The sequence below is a fragment of the Sander lucioperca genome, chromosome 17 (assembly GCF_008315115.2).
Source record: "Sander lucioperca isolate FBNREF2018 chromosome 17, SLUC_FBN_1.2, whole genome shotgun sequence".
NCBI classification, from domain to species: Eukaryota; Metazoa; Chordata; class Actinopteri; order Perciformes; family Percidae; genus Sander; species Sander lucioperca.
The window spans coordinates 5,193,251-5,208,640 of NC_050189.1; the positions used below are offsets into that span (position 1 = coordinate 5,193,251).

Genomic DNA, 15,390 nt, shown 5'->3' on the forward strand with positions numbered 1-15,390 from the left:
AAATCGACATCTGAGAGATGAGTTTACCGTTTTGCCGTGTATTGAGATCATATATGTTTAGACTGAACAAGGATTCAACAATTACTGGGAGACTACTGCTCTCTGCCAGGCCAGATGTTGAGAGGAAGAAAGATAGGGATGATTCAGTTAGTTAGATAGAGAGAGACTTCATACAGGATAGACTGAATGAAAGAAAAGGATATAAAGAAAGAAATAAACACGTTGTACAGCAGGAAGCAAAAGTGTGTGGCTGTTCAAGAAAGGAGAAAGTGATAATTAAAAGGAAGCGGGAGTTTGAGGTCAAGAGATTAATGAGGAAAATGCCAGAAAGACGGCAACCCTGTGACTCATAGAAATACCAAGACTCTGAATATTCAAGGGTGTATGTTGAAGATTTATAGTAGTGGTTTGGGTATATATTTTCTGAGTGTGTATGCATATGTCTGCTTGTATGTGTTACACTAAGTCTAGTCTTTGCCACATACTGTAGGACCTCCCAGCTAGTTAAGCCCTGAGGGAGGGGGTCTCCTCTGAACCCGCCTGTCTGTCTATGGGTGGTGATGAGAAATAACACACTACACACCCTTTTCTCGACCTCAGCATAACTCAGAACAGACACATCTTGTAGGGACTTTCACATTTTGGGTTAAATGATAGGTCCCAAGTTGTAAACGATGATGATAATAGTGCTGTACATTCCTGCTGTTGATTTACTGCTTTCTCCTCCTCTTGGGATTTATATACAGTACCTGTGTTTACGACTTACACCTCATATTTAGCATGAAAAGCATGTGTTAATTCTGTACAGTTCTAAAATAATTTGTTTTAGTCATATTGAAGAAGCAAAAATGTGATATAAATGAATAAATGATATTGCAGATTGAAGTATATTTTTTTCAGTGTCAAATATTTTCTGTGATTGTGACAATTTTATAGGCCTCTAAATTGGCTAAAACAAACCATTAAAGTCAGTTGAAAAAGCTTTTTCATCCTTGTTTGCTGTGTTTGGATCAGTTGCTCTTGTCACTTAACAACAGGAAGGTTTCCTTGTTTTCTCTGTTTTCAAAAATATTCAAAAGGGCTTACAGCAAATTTAAACTGTAAACCAAAGGAAGTTAAAAAAAGAAGCCATTCAGCATTTTCTTTTCTTCTGTTTTGCGGAATTGGATTCATGTTTATTCTTTTTAACCCGCAGTCCGCTCCTGCCCACCCCTTTCTCGGCCCCAGCATGGCTTCCTGAGGTGCAGCGATGGCGGCGCCTCCTACAGGGCGGAGTGTCAGGTGGGCTGTGAGCGAGGCTACAGGCTAGAGGGAGACTCCAGACTCACCTGCCAGGCCAACTCCCAGTGGAGTGGACCGCAACCTCGGTGTGTGGGTAAGCCTTCATCACCCCAAACTTCTATATCAGCCTGTGTTTGACATCTGATGATTGAGACATTCTGATTCCTGTTGTCATTAGGTGCTTTTTCCTTTAATCTTTCACTCTCTCCACCATCTGCGGTATTTTTTCTATTTGTGTATTTGTCTTTGTGGCACACAGTTGTTCTATATCAAAATGCATTATTAAACACATTGACCTATTATCTAAAGGAAAACTATGATTCCAAAACAAAAGTAGGCCACATAATTAATTGTAAGAATTAAAGAAAACATTGAGAAGTCACCGCAGCCTGTTATAATGACTGCACTGAAAGTTGAAGAGGAAACAAAGCAACGTTGCATCTTAATTGAGGCATAGCTGTCTTATTTGTTTGTATAGTAAAGTGAGACATAATCTGTTTTGTGCTATCAATCATTTTGCAATCCCAGTATTTGTTTTTGGTTATAAATTCTTTGATAGCCGATTTATACCAGTACATATAATATATATACAGAGTCTACATGTGGCCATTTTGGCAAACATCCTGTTAGAAAAATCCTAGGAGACACTAGATCACAGTTCAATCCTAGTTTAATTCACTTTACTTATGTCCTCGCCAAGGGAATTCATCTATCTCAACTAGTTTATTTGTTTTCTTACCAAAGTCTTATGGTTCCCTCATCTCTGGAGTTAAATTAGATTTCTTTATTTGGTTATTCAATTTGCATTATTTTCTATGTTAAATCATGCAGCCCGGCGTTCACTCAAACGCACACAATAGATTTCTGTAGCAGTACATCTTTACTATAGCCTGACTGTATTTAACTATAAGATCATGTTATCTGTTTAGCTTTCACTTAGTGATTCGCTAAAAAAACACATAAAGATGATTTATCAAATGACTCTAAAATAACACACAATGTGGGTATTTCTATGTAAAAACGTGGTTTTACACACACATGTAAACACACATGAAAACATACACTCACATATGCACAATGGTATATATTTACACAGAGCCACACTACATCATCCAGAGAAAGATACATCTGCTTTCTCATAGCAAAACTATAGTACATAGTGCATATACACATGCACACAAAATGACCCACACACTTCAGAACTGATAGTTAAGTTAAAATAGTTGCACATACTCATGCCCGCCACAGAGAGCACCCAGGTCAGGCACAGCAACACACAAAAAAGGGACAGTGTGAGAGTGTTTAGCCACAAACCTCCGGCCTCAATGCTCCAGCCCGCACTGACTCACTTCCATCCAACCAGCTAGCTGCTCTATTTAAAAGCTCTGACCGGTCTGCTTCCGGTAAATTCTCTCCGTTTATCGATAACTACCATCTCTTACCCCCGTGCTCTGACTGAGTTACAGCTCATTTGTTTGACCATCACAGACTGCTGTTACCTCTTTAATGCAGCTAAGAGGACTCTGTGGGCTGCCGTTGCAGCTGAGTGGTTTGTTTTAGTGTTTGTTTGCACTGTGGTGAAACGGGATTGCCTCGGCTGCCCTGAGAGGATGCAGAGACATTTTTTTTTATTGAAATCTCCAATGTTGAATCTCCCTCTCAGTGAGTTTTCCCTTTTTGGCCTCAACAGCTAAAGCCAAAGAAATAGGACAGGAATTAGAGAGGGAGAGAATGAGATCTATCCATCATCAAGTGAAAGCCACACTGGCCTGCATCCCAATAATGCAAAAAAAGCCTCCACTGTTGGAGTCCTGTGGTTAGTGCTTTCTTAGGTTCATTCCCCACCAAATGTTTGTTGTTTTTGTGCCAGTTTTTGATAGACAGCCCCTGAAAATAGCTTTATTGTTGGCATTCATAGTGGAGCCAGCTGAAATTTTTTAAGATTTTATCACATTTGGATAACACGCTCATGATCTTGGAAAAGGGTTTATTTGCTTGTTCTGTTCTGTCTTTTCTGGTCAGACCGGCCTTATCTTCTAATACTCAATAGATTTGTTTTTCCGCAGCAAGCCTGATTTCATTAATGCACAATAAATGCCATTTTCAGCTCAATTCAATACTGAAAACTTCTTTGACTTTTTTTAGGTGAATAATAAAATATGAGTCATGAGATGTGGAATGCAGTTCAACTCTTACTGCAGATATTTTTCCAGGAACAAAATGAACTATATATACAAATATCAGATTCATCTCTTGGTTTCTCCCACCCTCTTCCCAGAGGTGCGTTGTCCCCCCATTCTGACCCTGAAGAACATCTTGCTGTCGCCCCCTGCCTGCGGGAAGAGGACAGTGTCGCCGGGCTCCGCTTGCCTGCTCACCTGTCATCAAGGTTACAGTCTTCAGGGAAACAGGAAGGCGGTGTGCATGAGCTCTGGGAACTGGACAGCTAATGTCCATAAAGCCATCTGTACAGGTAACGTACTGTGTGTGTGTGTGTGTGTGTGTGTGTGTGTTAGTTTCCTAAAGAGGAAATTCATCTTTTCACTTCGTCTCTGAGGTCAGGCTCAGCTGTAAGAGCTGCAAATTGGTTCTAGGGTCTTAACAAGGATTTGAAATATGTTGAGGTCAAATGTCAAGACTTGGGTAGGCGGAGGTCGTATAGTGCAGTTAGGGTTTTCTCACCAATTACTTTGGTAATTTTATTGGGGTAAGGTTTACATTATTTAAAGTGCTCATATTATGCTCATTTTCAGGTTCATAATTGTATTTAGAGGTTGTACCAGAATAGGTTTATGTGGTTTAATTTTCAAAAAATACCATATTTTTGTTGTACTGCACATTGCTGAAGCTCCTCTTTTCACCCTGTGTGTTGAGCTCTCTGTTTTGGCTACAGAGTGAGGCATCTCACTTCTGTTCCATCTTTGTTGGGAGTCGCACATGCGCAGTAAGTACTGCTAGCTAGTCAGTTGCAGAGCATGAGGGAGTGCCATGCTAGCAGCTAGACGAGCATTATAACGTGTTACAAAGTGACGCACGTTCGTCACGGAAATAAAGGCTGGACTACAGTAGAGCTGTTTGGAGCAGTTTGTGAACAGTGTTTTCTCTGGAAGATGGTAAGTCCCTTTGGGGTGGACTTTGGGCTTTTTCACTTTGTAAACATATAACGTGCACAAAAAAGATATATAACTCAATAAAGGAAAGGGGAAAAGCCAAAAAGCATAATATGAGCACTTTAAAGCAATAGTTTAACATTTTTGGAAATACGCTACGAATCTAAGACCATTCCCCGGCTGTTAGAAAAACTTTTTTGGTTGTACCTGCCAGCCAGGTTTTCCTCCTTATGCAGTTTGTAAGTTTATTATACACTAACTGACACTACAGTAACTTTTCCAGGATTAGAATGAATGACACGTATTTGCAAGGCAGAAAGAGAGGGGTTGTTAAACAAGAAAAAAAGAAAGATACAGAATTCAAGGAGGAAGATATAAAAAGAAAACATCAGGAAACTTGGAGGGAAAAGTTTTTCCATTATCCGTTTCCCCTTCTGCATTTTTGTGAATGGTGAGAATGGTGCTTACCCCATTTTGAAAGGGGCCTCGGGTCACTAACTCAAACCATACCATGTCCGAGCTCTCATGTCTCTCCCCTTCACTCCGTGCAGCCCTCCAGATGCCTTGCAGGTGAAACAGGTGGTGTGGAGAAGGTCTGAATGTCCTCAATCCCCTCATTTACTCGTGGTGAAAGTTTGCTAATGAAGGAACTGCTATCGTTAAGGAGAAGAAGAGGTGCCATAAAGATGAAAACGAATGGAGAAGTAGTGTGGACAGGGAGGTGAGAGGGGCGGATGAGTCATCTGAAGGTGTTTTATAATGGGGTGGTAGAGAGAAGATGAGTTTTTCTGATCCCCTGAGGCACAAATGGGCTGAAGAAAGGGGAGGGAAAGGGAGATATTAAAAAGGAAATGTAGACAAGATAGAAGAAAGATTGAGTATATCAATATAGGCGGCACATTTTGAGGAGATCAAGCAATAGAAAGTTATTACAGAGTTGAAAGTGCTCTTTGTAAGCTTCTGGCTTCTTTCGCCTTTCACTTCATGTTGATGACACCCAAAGTGAAATATTCCTCCCTTGTTATGAAGATGAATGGAGCTGATTGGAGCTAAGTGTGTTAGTGTTTAGCAGAGATGGATGCCTAAGTGGATGGGTCATCAGGTCCAGATGGGAAAAACTCTCTTACGCAACGCAATAGGCATGACCACTGTCGATCGATGGGAGATTCAACTCTTGGAGGCTTTACTCATTTACTGCAGGCTTGAACTGAGTTGAACTAAACTGTGCTGGCTTCACATTGTTACAACATGCTGTATGAGAAAGAGAAAAAGAAAGAATTCATACAAGGGTCATGGTGGGTGGTGAGTTGGTGAGCACTGCCACTTCATATAGAGATGGTTACCCATCACCTAGTGTCGCCTGCTGATGAAAAGGGGTTCTGTGCATTGCTCAACGGCAAGTCAATTATAATGTTAAAATGAGAGTAGTCGATATTCTCTTTTCTGCAGCCAGACTTTTCCTGCTTGTTTGGGGCCTTGCAAGCACGTCCACATTTCCTAAATCTCAATGCGACTGCTGTCCCATTGCTGTTTACTGTACCTGGCAGGAAATTCAGTAGATCAACATTTGCCATGAGATTATTTTTAATTTAAACCTTCCTTTTGCTCAGTCAAGCCATGTCACCAACCCTTCTGACCTCATAGGGGTCAAGGGTCAACAAGGGTCGACACTTACACTGTGACTACTTTATAAAAACATCATAGCCAATAATTAACACAGGTAACTTTTAGCCACAATAAAGAGAGTGGGGCACAATCAGATGTTGCTCAGAATTCAATTAAAACACAAGGACCAGAGCTTTTAATATGTTGATTTATAGCAAGATATAGTAATTGGTTGTACAAGCATCACTTAAACAGCAACTTACTGGCACTCTGCTTGGACTGATAGGGTTAAGCTCCAGCTGTGGCTTCTTGTTGTTGGATTTACCAATAACAAGTTTGAATATTCTTTTTTACTGATCATGACCAAAAAATGTAATGTATCCAAGATAAAGCTTCCTTTTCCATGAGCCCATTTTGGCCTGATGTTGAGCTAGTGGATAAAGAGATTGAAGGGACATTTACAACCACATACAGTATAAATGTAACTTCAGTGGGATTTGGTCTTGTTGGAACAATGACAGTGGGGCACTCGGTCTTTGATCAGTAATGACCAATAATGAGTGTGTGATGTCTTGTGATTAAAGAGGTCAGATGACATCACACATCTACTTCCTCAGTCATAACAAGGAGCAGGCTGAGGTCAGTGTATACAGGATGTGATGGGGTGAACATCTGCATTATTTGAATCTCACTGTATTCAATTTAAATTGCTGGAATCAGATAAAGCATTTGCAGTGTCCAGTCCCTGGTCTGATTCTCTCCTTCCTCTAAAATGTATAGTTTGTTCTTTCTCTGTGTCTCTTCAGATACTGAACCACCAGCGATCCAGTGCCCCGAGAACATTGTAGCAGAGACAGATGAGCGGCGCGGCACCGCCAACGTTAGCTGGAACGTCCCGACTACCACAGACAACTCTAAAGAAGAGGTTGGATACTTTTCAAAACAAGTGTACATTAGTAGGGAAGCAACTATAAATAATTTTCATTAAAGATTTTAATGTTGGAATAATGTAAATTATTGTAATTGTAATGTAAATCAAATTCTAACATTTCACAAGCTGGAACAAGAGAATGTTTGATGATGAAAAATTACCAACAATTATCAAAAATGTTGCAGATAAAATTTCTTTTAACTAACTGATCAATTGATTATTCATTTAAGAATTAAAATGTAGTTGTTTTTTTCAGCCATTTAACTCAGAGTGATTCAAGGAATTAGGTCAATGGTTCCCAACCTGCGATTTGGGGACAAAAACATTTGCATTGAACCAAGTTGCCTTTTTTCTGACTTTTATATAATTTGTGCAATTTTTCTTATGAAATACTGGATACTTTTTCCTCTTTGCGTCCCTAAATATCCTTAAAATGAAACAATACATGAAGGTCTACGAGTCCCATTTTGAGTCAGTTATTTATATTAAACTGTCTCACCCTCCCTCAGGTGGTGGTGCAGGTAAAGCCAGTGTACACTCCACCCCAGCTGCTCCCAATTGGAAAGGAAACAATCACCTACATTGGGACCGACCGCTCGGGGAACCAGGCCAACTGCTCCTTCACAGTCACTGTCATCGGTGAGTTAATTCCTCTGGAGATTGCATCAACACAAACCATGTGTGCTGCAAATGGCCTGCGGCAACAATTTGTACCATCAGAATAACTTTAAAGATGCTATACTCACATTAACGTTCTACACATAGCATATAAAAGTGTCTTTAAAAACAAAAAAAAACGACATCAAGACATCTCATCTGACTGAGGCGAGGCATCTCCCTAATAACAGTGACGTTAGCTTTTTGGCTTTCTATCTATTGTTTTGTCTTCTGCTGGCTCAAGTACACACAGCTGAGCTGCTTTGTATACAATATGTTTCAGATGACTGGTGTAACATTATTTGTCCATGGCAGAGCTGACAAATTTGAGCATTCAAATACAAGTCACGTGTAGGCTGTTGATCTTGTACTACACTAAAACCACAAAATCTACCTTGTAGTCCATATCAAAACTGAAGGAGACACATTTCCACAGGCATCGCAATTTTACATATCACAAATCGATGACAGTTAGCAACATGTGTTCAGTCTTAAAAGTCATTAGCTTCAACCCACGGCAACCATGTATTTCAGAGGACTACTGTAAACATTAGCTGAAGGTGACAGCAATTTGCAATGCTGAGTAGAAAATAACTCACATGTAAGGGGCAAGAAAAATTGTATTGAGACACAGCTGCAGTGTGAATGTGGGTAAAGAGTCAACAATGTGCTTTTAACATAATTAAACATACTTGCATTGCACAACTTAAAGGTTCCAGACTATGCAGATTAGTCAGTGTTTCTGGGTCTTCCGCATCTTATCAGGCTCACAGATGTATGTACCCACAAATACACAACTCAGGTACGTTGAATGCCAAAAGTTTATTAAAACAGTCAGAATAAACTTACTGGCAACAGCGTCCAAAACGGCAGGCAAAAGGGAGAATCCAAAATACAGTCAGTGGTCAAAATCCAAGGGAAACAATCAGGTAAATAACTCAGGACACAAGGAAAAACGTTCGGAGGCTGTACACGGGGGAAGCAGACAATCTCACACTAGGGTAAGAGGAAGACTGAACTTAAATACACAAAACAGAGAAGACAATGAGACACAGGTGCAAAACATTAGGGCGGGGATAGGTAATCATGAACGGCGGGAAAAGGAAACAACAGGAAGTAAAACTAAGACAATACAAGGAAAACAGGGAATCTTAAAATAAAACAGGAAATGTGAAAACAACCTGAAAAAATGAGAATCTACAACAAAACAATAACTTGACATAGGAGCGGAACGTGACACATCTGCGCTCTTGTCATTGCAGCCGGGGAATGACTGTAATGGCACTGTAGCGGCACTTTCCACCTATATATAGTATAGTTGTGACATCACAACCGTACCGAAGTCCTGACGGCTCGTTTAAAGGCACAGTTTCTGAATATGGGGTGTGTGCATTTCTCTGTGGATTGAGCACTTTGATATTTTGACAGTATTTATATAGCACCATAACCTGCTTTATAATAAAAAAAAGACATGAAAATCTCACTTTTTACAATATGGGACCGTTTTCAGGTTATGGACACTCAAACTAGTGCCCTCTCGATTACAGGACAGCCTCTCCATCCACCTACCTAAGTACTGCAGAACCTTTTTCTGTCATTCACTGTAAAGTTGTGATTTAATTGACATACTCACCAGTAAGGGAGTCCATCCACCCCCAGCATGTGCCAAACAGTGTTACTGCAGAGAGAGAAAAACAGGGGTGTCCCGTGTCAACCGCTCGATAATCACAGCAGTCAGGGGGAAAAACCTCAAGCATGGTAGCCGTGAACATTTCCATATGTTATTATGGTGGTGGAACGTTGTAGTTTTTTATTAGAGGCATGTGTTTAACTAGTGTCCTCTGACACTCTGTACTGCTTCAACGAAAAAGTCAGATCACAGTGTAGCACTTTGCAGCACTCCTAACTTTGTTTCTCTAATACTGCTGTAATCTATTCCAGTCTTGGGAGCAATTGTGTGTTTGTGTGCTACAACTGTACCGTGCTTTGTTAGTTTGATTCTTTTTGGCATTGGTGAATGTTAAATGACGATGATCGATATGTTTAATGTTAAAAAATGTGCTGTTTTTATTATGTGTTCTCCATCTGGTCATCAACCACCATTAACAACCTTATATCCCTTTCTAGATACGGAGTCCCCAGTGATTGACAGGTGCAGGTCGCCGCCCACAGTTCAGGCCACAGACACAGACACGCCGGTCTTTTGGGAGGTGCCACAGTTTTCCGACAACTCAGGTATGTCTGGTAGCCGTTCTCAGACGGCAGCTCCCGAGATGGTTTATTCTTTTGCTCCTCTGTTCCACTGTACTCCACCCTCTTCCTCCACTGATGATGGTTAAACAGGATCTTTTCCATTGGGTGACTGGAAAAAGGGGATCAGGAGAGGACTTTATGTGTGTGTCTGTGTGTGTGATTAATGTTGAGAGACACTCGACATATGGTCCAACAATGAGAGGATGGATTGTAATTGTGTGCATGAATGCCTCATTTGTGTGTCTGTGTTTAAAAGAGAGGTCAAGAGAGAGAATAGGACCAGTGGACAGATGAAGTTGTCACAGTGTCTGTTAATGTCATTAATGTTACGGAGGCAGCAGAGAGAAGCAGGTGTTTTCGCTCTTTTGTGAGAATTTGCGCTCTTTCCATCCATTTTTCACACAGTCATTTGTATAATTATGTGAGCATGCACAGTACTTGACTCATTCGGGAGTTAAATTTTTTGAATTACTTGTCAAATCATATTTTTCTTTCTTAATCAGAGTGAATTATGTGGAAGTACAGAAGGTTAGATTATTCTTTTGGCCGTTTTAGGCCTTTATTTTCATAGGACAGATGAAGACATGAAAGGGGAGAGAGAGGGGGAATGACACGCAGCAAACGGCCACAGGTCGGAGTCGAACCTGCGGCCGCTGCGTCAAGGAGTAAACCTCTATATATGTGCGCCTGCTCTACCAACTGAGCAAATATAAATAACTGAGAAATATATCTATATATAATAGTGGAGTAAAAAACTATACTAATTTTGAAACGGAGACAAAAATCTAAATACAAAAGTAAAGTACCTTAACACTTACACTTCTGCTCATTTGTCTGTAAATGTAGAGCACTAATACCTGACCACCTTAATATTCCCTGGACAAAACCCCCAAACGGCTTCCTACCACTACACATTTTTACAGTGGTATTGTTGGGCTACTCAGTCTTTTCACATAACTATATTTGTAATGAGGCAAATGCAAATTAAACATGTGCAGTGAGATCTTTATAGAGTAGCATTAAAATGTTATTGTTATCTAGTGTTTAACTGCTGAGACATTTTGCCTACTGAATCTATCCAAGGTTTGAAGCAGTTCAAGAGTTAATACAGTAAATTAACATGATGTCCTCTTAGCTCTATCTCAAAAACATAAATCTGGACCACATAAAACACCTTTATCTAGTGCACCTTGAGCTCAGTGACAAAACTGGTGCTCTTTTTCTTGTTCAATGGCAGTTCAGAAAGTACATACTGTACTTGCTGTTGTGAGCAAGTATGTTTAATATGCAACACATTAGTCTCTCTTTTCAGCCTAGGCCACCTTGCTGCACACACTACATTGATGCTTAGCAATTCAGACCGATCCCGCAATAAAGGAGTGCATCAAGGCCACGCTGCCAAATAGACGTAAATATCGTAGAGCTTGCGGACTTCCTGGTGCTGTAGCTGTGGTGGTGACAGACAACAAACCAAACTTCTTCAGGGTTCCAGCCCACAGCGCCCCCAACACACACACACACACACACACGCACACACACGCACACACACACACACACACACACACACACACACACACACACACACACACACGCACACACACACACACACACACACACACACACGCACACACACACACACACACACACACACACACACACACACACACACACACACACACACACACAAATAACCCTAACACAGCTCAGATATGTGTGTGTGTGTGTGTGTGTGTGTGTTCAGAAATGTAAGCAGTCATCGACGTATATACAAACACAGGCCTCAGACTTCACTCTCGAGACCCAGCATGCTCAATCCCCACCTGTCTGCAGAGGTGCACCCCCATCAAACACACACTTGTCTCTCTCTCACACACACACACACACACACACACACACACACACACACACACACACACTGTAATAACAGGCTGCTGCGGCTGCTTCGGGCCACACGACGTCAGCCCAGCACTGCTTCGACGTCAGTGTTTTGTTTTTCCAGGCCCACACCCTGATGCCAGCGCTATATATAGTTGTGACTCGGTAGACACACACATAAAGACACGTACAGACACACACACACACAGGCTATATACAAGGGGAGACACCAGACTCCAGCAGTCCAGACGTGTGTCAGCCCTGTTTAAACGACTTTGCTACCCTTAATGGAGTTGGAGTGAAACAAAAGGTCAATCACTCAGTTTTCCCATCTTGTCTTTTTGTCCGTGTCTTTCACACTTGCAGCGGATATGCTTGCAGAGGTTTTTTTTGTTTACATCCTGTGTGTCAGCCTACAGACCCACAGCATTTAACACATGCAAACACACACAATCATACACTTCTCTCATCACCGCTGCCTCTCCCAAGGCTCTATCCATCACTCTCTTCACATTAAGTTTTTTTAAGCCAACCAGACTGTAGCAATTTTCCATCTCCTATCCCAAGAGCCTGGTTTTTCTGCTGCCATGTGATGCCCAGACAAACCATTCCCATGTCAACATATTATTGTTTAACATAACTTCTATGGTTTACTAAAAGTGACTCATTTAGTCCTGGAAAATGGAGTAAGGTCAGGACTGCCCTCTGCAGGATAAGTGGAGTAACACTTTTAGTTACATTTATGTGTCACTAGAAAAGAATGAATATATACAGTATATTAACTTAATGTTTTGATGATGATGTTTTTTTACAGTCACAACACTTTTGTTAAATGTACTGTATGTCTGTAATCAACACTTTTGTAATGTGTGTATCTCTAAGGTGGTCGCCTCGCAGTGACCAGTAGCCATACACCAGGCTCTGTGTTCCCGGTAGGAGACACTCTGGTCCAGTACACAGCTACTGATGCAGCAGGAAACAGCCGCACCTGCAACCTCACCATCACTGTGCAAGGTACAAAACTGACAGACAACTTCTCTTCTGAATAGCTTTTTATTGAGTCTTGTTGGATAAATGTACAGTTTTTGTGTAAATATTTTCCTTCTTTGATCTTATCCATAATTTTTATTCAGTATGTTTAAAGTATGTATATCCCCCATTTACTGTGTTTTTCTGCAGTATATTCTGTTGTTGTGTTTTAGCTTTACTTTTTTCCCATTGGTCAAACAGCATCATGTTTTTTTTCAAGCATCTGTGAAGAAGAAAATGTAGTTCCTTGATGATAAAACTATTGTAAACAAATAAATATAAGACAACATAATCAAAACCTGAGACTAGACAGTAGTGCATGTAATGAAATTATACTTAGTTAGGAAAGACACTGTAAAATGATGTCCCTAAAGATGTACTGGATGTAAGGGGCCAGTATGACAAGGTCAGTATTTGTATATTAGACTTTCAGTGTGGAATCGTAAGGTGTGTTTATAGTGGTATTATCAAATATTGTGCTCCAACATGACCAAACCATGGAAATATTATATACTATGTGTGTGCCCAGGGACGACCTGTGACCGTCCGTATGTCCCAGTGAATGGAGAGTTCATCTGCTCTGAAGAGGAGGAGGGTGTTAACTGTACTCTTCATTGTAAAGACGGCTACAGCTTCACTCAGGATGCAGTGCACAGCTACTTCTGCGCCTACAACGGTGTGTGGGAGCCACCCTACTCTCCAGACAGACCTGACTGCTCAGGTAAGCGAAGCGCCGGTATTCTGTTACTTCCTTTTAAAATATTTTGTTACCTACTGTCTTCACTTCACTTCTCTTTCCCAGTGAACCGTATAGCAAACAACGGGGTCAAACCCTTTGAGATGCTGTTTAAAGCATCTCGCTGTGACGATGTGGACCTGGTCAAGTCATTTACTGGGGAGTTCAACACCAAACTGGGAGGCATGGTGAGGATATATACACATACATACATACACACTGATCTGCTGTAAATCAACTCTCAAACACATGATGCTTCCTCCACAGCTCCCCAACATTTGTAGCAGTGGTGATGTCACCTGCAAGCTGGAGGTGATGTCACTGGGTCACTGTCTAGAGTACAACTACGACTACGAGAACGGGTTTTCTATTGGTAGGATTATGTGCACAAAATACACTCTCTCTAACCATCCCACCTGTATTTTAATGAAAGCATCTTATTAACTCATTATTCTTCCCTCTTACTGTCTTAATATCTATCAGCACCAGGGGGCTGGAGCAACAGCTGGGGTCCTCAGGGCGCTCAGGACTACACCTACTTTGAGTCTGGCTTTGCCACAGGCACCCGACAGCTCGCCAGGCAGCAGCAAGACAGCAGCGTGCAACCCCACCATCGCACCAAGAGGCACCGCAAAATCACAGGACCCACCAGAGACCAAAAGATCCAGATCTTTTTCAACATTACAGGTATATTAAACATGATTTGCTGTGTGTTTATTGACCTTTGCTGTACTGGGAATATATGTATATGTCATGGTCTGCATAATAACCATATGATATGACGTGTTTTTCCCCATTTTATATCTGTGTTTTTTTATATTTTTAATACCATCAGTTGTTAGTTATCAGTCCTTTAAACTTTGTCCATTTTCCCAGCAAGCATCCCTCTGCCCCTGTCGAGGAACGACTCAATAGAGGTGGCCAATCAGAAGAGACTCCTGCGGACCCTGGAGCAACTGACCAATCGTTTGAAGCGAACGCTGGCCAAGCAGCCGCTGTCCAGTTTCCACGTGTCCTCAGAGATGATTGTAGCTGATCCCAAATCTCTGGAGAGCAAAAAACCCTCTCTGTTCTGCAGGCCAGGCTCAATGCTCAAAGGCAGGATGTGCGGTGAGTGGGAGAGGAGTGAATGGAGGATACATCCACCTAAACTCATCTAACCAGCTTTTGATTTGATTACAACTACTATTTCTAGTCACTGTTCCATTATCTTTATTGTGACTATTATTGCCACTGTTCATCACACCCCCAACCGGCATCGTCAGACACCGCCTACCAAGAGCCTGGGTCTGTCAGAGGTTTCTTCCTAAAAGGAAGTTTTCCTCACCACTGAGGTTTCTTCCTAAAAGGGAGTTTTTCTTTGCCACTGTCGCACTAAATGCTTGCTCTTGGGGGAATTATTGGAATTGTTGGGTCTTTGTAAATTATAGAGTGTGGTCTAGACCTACTCTATCTGTAAAGTTTCTTGAGATAACTCTTGTTATGATTTGATACTATAAATAAAATTGAATTGAATTGATTTGTGGACTGGAGGGGTTTTCTTACCATTATAACCATATAAAATACATGTAAAGTTATGGGATTTTAAGAAACTCTAATACTACTATAAAAGTTGTATGTACTGTTTTATGCAATGCACTAATTGTGTGTGTTGTTGCAGTCCAATGCCCGGTGGGAACATACTTCTCTCTGGAATACAACGAGTGTGAGAGCTGCTGGCTGGGCTCCTACCAGGACCAGGAGGGTCAGCTGGAGTGTAAGTCCTGCCCTGAGGGAACCTCCACGGCCTACTTGCACTCCCGCAGCATCGCTGAGTGCAAAGGTAAAATGCGTTCACACAGTCAGACCTCAGCCTTACTGAAGGAAAACTGCATTTGCAAATAACTTAGATGATATCTGGTACATTTTGTACA

At 41.3% G+C, this 15,390-nt stretch overlaps 1 protein-coding gene across 2 annotated transcripts in view; it reads left to right on the plus strand.

Moving 5' to 3' along the window:
• Positions 1-15,390, plus strand: part of svep1 (sushi, von Willebrand factor type A, EGF and pentraxin domain containing 1) — a 104,935-nt gene that overhangs the window by 59,415 nt on the left and 30,130 nt on the right. For both annotated transcript variants that reach the window (XM_031289870.2, XM_031289871.2), the window contains exons 6-17: positions 1,196-1,375; positions 3,560-3,754; positions 6,803-6,921; positions 7,437-7,566; positions 9,712-9,819; positions 12,595-12,726; positions 13,271-13,462; positions 13,544-13,665; positions 13,745-13,850; positions 13,961-14,164; positions 14,354-14,587; positions 15,138-15,299. In XM_031289870.2, coding sequence (XP_031145730.1) covers positions 1,196-1,375; positions 3,560-3,754; positions 6,803-6,921; positions 7,437-7,566; positions 9,712-9,819; positions 12,595-12,726; positions 13,271-13,462; positions 13,544-13,665; positions 13,745-13,850; positions 13,961-14,164; positions 14,354-14,587; positions 15,138-15,299 — 1,884 coding nt within the window. The remainder of the gene's footprint in view (positions 1-1,195; positions 1,376-3,559; positions 3,755-6,802; positions 6,922-7,436; positions 7,567-9,711; positions 9,820-12,594; positions 12,727-13,270; positions 13,463-13,543; positions 13,666-13,744; positions 13,851-13,960; positions 14,165-14,353; positions 14,588-15,137; positions 15,300-15,390) is intronic.